The sequence below is a fragment of the Carica papaya genome, chromosome 8, assembly GCF_054855325.1.
Source record: "Carica papaya isolate Zhongbai chromosome 8, ASM5485532v1, whole genome shotgun sequence".
NCBI lineage: Eukaryota > Viridiplantae > Streptophyta > Magnoliopsida > Brassicales > Caricaceae > Carica > Carica papaya.
In genome coordinates, this window is record NC_142316.1 from 29,696,441 (window position 1) to 29,702,795 (window position 6,355).

The 6,355-nt window shown below is 33.0% G+C and overlaps 1 protein-coding gene across 1 annotated transcript; it reads left to right on the plus strand.

Annotated features, from left to right (window-relative positions):
• The first annotated feature begins 222 nt into the window (after nucleotides 1-222).
• LOC110822770 (uncharacterized) lies at nucleotides 223-2,025 on the plus strand. The gene is made up of 5 exons (XM_088208966.1): nucleotides 223-493; nucleotides 655-815; nucleotides 908-988; nucleotides 1,456-1,579; nucleotides 1,690-2,025. Exons 1-5 carry the CDS (start codon nucleotides 371-373, stop codon nucleotides 1,732-1,734), a joined length of 534 nt encoding a protein of 177 aa, XP_088065092.1. The 5' UTR covers nucleotides 223-370; the 3' UTR covers nucleotides 1,735-2,025.
• Nucleotides 2,026-6,355: the final 4,330 nt, after the last annotated feature.

Sequence of the window (6,355 nt, forward strand, 5' to 3'; positions counted from 1 at the left end):
AGATTCTCGACCTTTCTTCTCTTTTACCCTTTTGCCCCTGGTTATTTAAATTATCATAATGACCCTAAATAATTATTAATTACCACTAATTACATTATATTAACTAATTAATTACCGGTCAAAATTCTCAATGTGGATCTCTATTCTTGACCCATTTCGCTCACAACCAGCCCAATTATTAGCCCGCTATTTATCTGGTCTAGCCCAACCTAAAGCTTGATACTGTTGAGAGCTGACCTCCATTGTCAAGCACAAAGAAAACGCAGTGAAGGCTTAAGGCGAAGCGAAGAAGGTAAAAAGAAATAAAAGGAAGAAAATCGCAGCAGCAAATCTAAAAACGTTTAGGAAAATTGGGTGAAAGCCGAAGGCCATGGATGGAAACAACAGCGAGGACTTCGCAGTCGGCTGCTTGCTTTCGATCAAGACCACATTGGGGGACGAATTCCAAGCCCAGGTCATTGCCTTCGACCGCCATTCCAACATCCTCGTGCTTCATATCCTTTTCTCTTTCGATTTTGCTTGCTTCTTCCATTTTGTTTTTTGTTTTTTTTTTTGCTAATCCAAGATAGTTTTCGCCTCTTTTTTTATTTTCCGTTGGTGGATTTTGTTTGTTTGAATTTGAATTTTTCGATTCCTTAACCATGTTTTGTGTTACAAGAGGGTTCAAAGTCTGGGCCTAGGAGGAACATCAGGCTGCTGAAAGCTAATTACATACAGGAATTTTCGTACCTGGGACACGCTGAAGACCCACTTGATATCAGCAAGTGTTACCTCGATCTTAACAGTCTTCAAGCCAGAGAAGAATTGGCTGTTAGGTAATTTAACTTATTGGCTCTTAATATCTCAACTCAAATGTTTGATTCTTGTTGAATTTGGAATGATTTATATTAGATGGTGAAATTTGCAGGCAAGCAGAGGCAGAAGCTGAAAGAATTGGAGTGGGTGTCACCACCGAAGCCCAGAACATTTTTGATGCTTTATCTAAGACGTAAAAGCTGCATTTAACATTCCTTCATGTTTTCCTTTACATTCTCCTTTTCCAGCTCTGCTAAATGCATTTATCTTCTGTGAATAATGTCACTGTTATCATGGTAGTATTGATTCTGGAACTTGTAACTATTTATGGAGGCATTCGCTCTGGCATTCTTTGAAGATATGATTCTTCTGCTTCTTTCTGCTATTGCTTCCATCAGTAGGACCTAGGTGATACAAATAAATGTTTTTGTTATTGGCAATCCTTCTGGAAAAATATTATTATGGAGCTGATAGTTAAAGTTAATGTTAATGGTAAATAATCTGGTTTCCAATGACCTGGAATAAGACTGTTTTGTGATGATGAATAAATGTTTGTTAGCAACCCATATATATTTGAATATGCACTTGAGGAACTCACTATGGAGAAATATTGTATAGGCAATTAATCATTTGATAATTGATGTTCATGGTAATAACCAGGCTTCCAGTGCGTTGGGATAAGACTGTCATTGTTGTGATGAATGAAGTGCGCGTTAGCAGTCCATATCTACCTGAATCCGTTAGTGGAGGAACTCCTTCTGCCAATGATCGGGTGAGGAAAATGGTAAGTCTTTTGAATTCTTAGCATCAGTTTGTTGGGAATTTCATCAGGAAAATCATTCATTACTTTGTTATTTAAAAAAAAAAAATTAATTGCTTTGTTTTTCTTTTCAGCTGGAGTTTGAGAGGAAGAGACTACAAGCTCGCGGTTCCAGCTAGTGATAATTTGATTTTACATTGTCTAACTTCTGGGAAAAGCACCTTAGGTGACAAAAGCAATGGGTATGTTCCTGGTGCCCAAACTTAGTTTTGGCAATTTGTGCAAGAACGCATTATCTTTTCTCCAACATTATCTAAAGTTGAGGCCAGCAACAGAGTTTAGTGTTTATCTCATAATTGAAATTTACCTATTGATTTATCCTGCTCCTTCTGGCTCTCTACTTGTCCTTTGCTGTTAGGGTGTTTATATTTGGTGATAATTTTATAAAATAGTATGTTATTTTGCTTTAATGGAGATTGTGTGTTGAGATCTTTGAAATCTCCTGCAAGTGGCATTTTGGCATGTATATCCTGTCATCAACAAGAATCACATCCTACGCGTTGGCAAAATTTTGTTCTACTTTGCTGTTAGCATTGCTTATTTGTGAAACATTCTGCTCCTTCTGACTCTCTGTTGTGCTTTGCTGTTAACATGCTTATCGTTTACAGATGTAATAATCTATATCTGTTGGTGAATGGAGATTATTTGTGAAATAACTTTGCTGATTGCAGTGTTTCCTTATATTTCTTATGGTCATCTTTATGGCCAAAATTTACTCCAATATACATCTCATCTCCCAAGTGCTCAACCTAATTGGTCCCTGTTGTTCCTTGGAAATGAAAATAATGTTTGAGTAATGTACCCGTATGTTTTCTTTAGCTAAAAATTCTGGACTACCACCTGTCTATTTCAGTGGAATATAGATATTTCTTTTCAGATGAAATTGACTTTATATTTGTGCCTGAATATAAGAGCATAAAAAAGGGAAACCTAAGAGTGCATTAAGTGAATGCTTCTGTAGAGAGAGAAATTCACTGATCAATATGACTCAAGGCAAAGTTACAATAATTGCCCCTGGAACATAGTGACTTTTACCCGTAATTTTATGCTTTTCTTGCTCCTTGGTTTTAGTAGGGAGAAGGAAGTTGAAACACAGACATCTTAGCTGCTTTATACTTCATTCTTTTTATTGGTCCCCAAGTTTGAGTTTGGGAAAAGTAGAACTAACAGATTTCCCTTATTGTGGCGTCCATATTATCACTATTTAGTGTATATGTATATGTCTACGCTGTTATAATATGGTTTGACAACCATCAAGTATATGAATCACAAAGCAGCTGTTGATATCATATGAGTAGAACAGAGTCAGTCTCTAGAGATTACCTTTTTATATCTGGAGGTGTCTTTGAAGAGCAATCATCTGGGGTCATTCTTAAAGGTCAGGCTAATTACTGTTGTTCCCATAGTCACCCTTTTTAGTTTATAGTAATCTGCTTTGGTTGAGCTTACCAATCATAGTATCGTTTGTTTGAGGACAAGTAGAGGAAGAATTAGGCTTCTTTTAGTGCATACAATATTTTTTTTAGTTTTATTTTCTAAACTTATTTCATTTACAAAACCATACAGATTACCAAATAACCAATAAAATAATAGTGAAAATAATTATGGAGTTAAGAAATTTTAAAATGTTATTTTCATTGTTTTGTAAAGCAATTATTATTTTTTTAATATTTTTGATTATTTCACAAACAAACTCTTTTTACAAAACTATATTGTTTTGGGTACTTGATGGCTGGAGAAAGTTTTTCACTTTTGCTTTAGCTGAAAGGGAAGCATTAGAGCCTGGAGGTTTGCTCAAGTCTGTGGGTTCAAAATTTCCTAGCAAGAACTGTTCAAAGTAGTTGGAGGGAATTTGTTGTTTACTGGAACTAAAGGCACGCTTGGAACAAATGAATTATTATTTTGACATAGTTCCAGATTGAGAGAATCCAAATTCAACTCAAAATAAAAGTCACATGAAATTGAATTTTCAAATACTATAAACTTCATGAAAGTTCGAAACCTATTTCTCAATCCACTTAGGATTTACTTGGAGTTGGTTTTTATACTTCTAAGAATTAAATTTCATTTCATTATTAAGCTAAACATGCATTTTACAATAGGTTTTACAGAAAGAGTTCATTTATTTCAAGTATGATATTGTATGTTCAGTTAATATATAATGGTTTGTGTATAATATAACAAACATCAGGTAACAAAATATAGTTTATAATGAATAATTTTAGTATTAACATTAGTTTACTCTCTAAATAAGTTAAGATTGGTGATAAAATCTTATCAAATTATTAGAGATGTATGATAATAGTTCTCTGCATCTTCAAAAAATATGTTTTTTTATGTTACAAAAGTTCTATATGTATCCTCTATACATTAACTCTTGCTTATTTGTTGTTAAAAAGTTATTTATATAATTAAAAGGAAACAAATGTAATGTTTTAATGTTTCCAAAATTTTTAACACAATTTAACATCTTTTATTAACTCAAGAGGAGTAAGTATGCTAAGATACAATAGGTGAATATATATTAAACTATATTCAATGTTATTTCTATTGAAATTTATTGAAATAAGAAAGTTATTCCACGGCTTTGCTTGTTGTTAATCTCTTCCCCCCTCACGAGATAATACATTTCTTTTTTGAGTTCGTAGTATATCTAGTTGAATTACATCATAGTTCGTCATAGTTACTATAATTTTTAGGATTTATTGAGATAGTAAAGTAATTCAATACAATCGTTTTATGATTTGATGGTCGGTACTTTCACTCTCTATATAAGAATGTGAATTGAATTGAGATGTATTTTATGTATGTATTTTTTTAATGTACAAATGTTGTCTAATTTTTGAAATATATAAATTTTTGTTTAAAAACTTTATTTAATGTTTGATGCGCACGCACATTTAATTGATATTTGATTTCTTCCTTCCCCGCACTTGGTAATTCTTAGATATTTGTTCTTAATCTTTTTGGTGAAGATATAGTATGTTTTGTTTTTGTATTTTTGGGAGATATATAGTAGGTATTGGTATGGGTTAGTAGAGGAGGATGGTGAAGTGGGTAAGTGATGTAGATAGATAATCTTAACTCTAAGAATGAGAATTAAGGGTGTTATTTTCAAACATCAGAAAACTTGTACGTTCAATGCTCTTCATGACAAACCAAAGCCATGCAGTTCCATCTTCAATGGTATGATTTGTTGGGTCTTTTTGATTAATTAATTAGTTATATTTTGTGCATGGTGGTATGTAATGACCAGATCTCACCTCATAATTAATTGTTTTATTATTATAATAAAAGGTGGATTTTCTCTCGACGATTTCTTTTCTTTATAGCCCTCCAGGAATACCTTGCAGCTTATTTTCAAGTACGAAAGTAACATGCTCTCTAATTCCTAAAGTAACTTCACTACCAAGTCAACTTTATATTTATTTCTCCTCTCTCTCTCTCTCTCTCTATCTCTCTCTCTATATATATATATATAATATTTGAGTAAATAAAAATTCAAGCTTCTGTATTTACAGCAAGTCTTTCTTTTTCCTCTTTGTCAGAATTTGATTATTGTGAAAAGGAAAATGGCAGAAAGCTGAAGCTTCTCTACAAAGTTAATATATATATACACACACACATTATATTCTACAATGACCTAAAAGAAATTGGGTTTTTCTTCATATTCAAGGAGGAAAGAGTGGAGGCCACATGTTGAATTACTTTGTAATTTATACTTGAAACTAACATCACAAGCCTATAATTCTTTTTCACTCTTTCTTAAATTTAGTGTTTAATTTTGTCATGTTATCAATAATAATAGTGAATCTTCTCGATGTAATTTTATAATTAAATAAGTCTACTACTCTTATATATAACTAAACTAATACCCAAACTAGAGCACACGGTCACACTGGATCACTTTTATATAATGAATCAATATCTTAACAAGTCGGTTAAGATCAAACTAAACCCATTTATCACAGGACCACCCAGTCCCAATAATATGGTCATCATTTTAACCTTTGATTCTTAAGGTCCCACTCTCCTTACTCCAACACCAATTCCACAAGAAATGAAAAAGAATAAGCAACTCCTTTCTGGTCAATCTCAGTCATGATGAACACCAAAATAACCAGGCGGGGAAGAGTAACTGTGTTTGTCTTCTTCATGCTCATATTCTGCCACGTGTCGCCTCTTAATTGGCCAAGACGACTGTCCATCGTTTTCATTGTAACGCGCTGCAGATGGATTAAAGAAACTTTGGTCACATCAAATGTTCTTTTCCTTTTTTTTGGAAGCAAAAGGAAGCTTCGTCTCTGGTTCGAGTTATTAGTATTTGTTGCATTCAGTCAGGTGAAGAATAAGCTACCGATAACAAAATAGATACCAATTTTCAATACATTTTTTCTCCAAACATATAATAATATTTAATTTAAATTATAATTAATGTGTATATATAATCTAAAGTAATTAAATGTGTAAATTCTTGTTTAACAAAAATAAAAAGGGTATTAACAAATTAATTTTTTGTCCATGTCGACGGAGGGGTTGCTGAGTGGCATCTCAGCCCAAAACGACAAGTCACCTGCTTTTTCACAAATATTTTGAAGGGACCACTCTTCTCTTCCTCCACTAAATATAATGCTTCTCTTTCTCCAAAAAAGTTATGCTCTCAAATCTCAAATCCAATTCTTGTACATGGTGAAACACCATACCTCAGACCTTTCTTCTCTCTCTCTCTCTCTCTCTCTC

What these genes read in the sequence shown, in the direction of transcription:
- LOC110822770 (XM_088208966.1), top strand. Translation starts at nt 371, where the DNA reads ATGGATGGAAACAACAGCGAGGACTTCGCAGTCGGCTGCTTGCTTTCG. An exon ending in TTTGATGCTTTATCTAAGAC is followed by an intron (nt 989 to 1,455) that starts GTAAAAGCTGCA and finishes GGTAATAACCAG; the next exon opens with GCTTCCAGTGCGTTGGGATA. An exon ending in ATGATCGGGTGAGGAAAATG is followed by an intron (nt 1,580 to 1,689) that starts GTAAGTCTTTTG and finishes TTTTCTTTTCAG; the next exon opens with CTGGAGTTTGAGAGGAAGAG.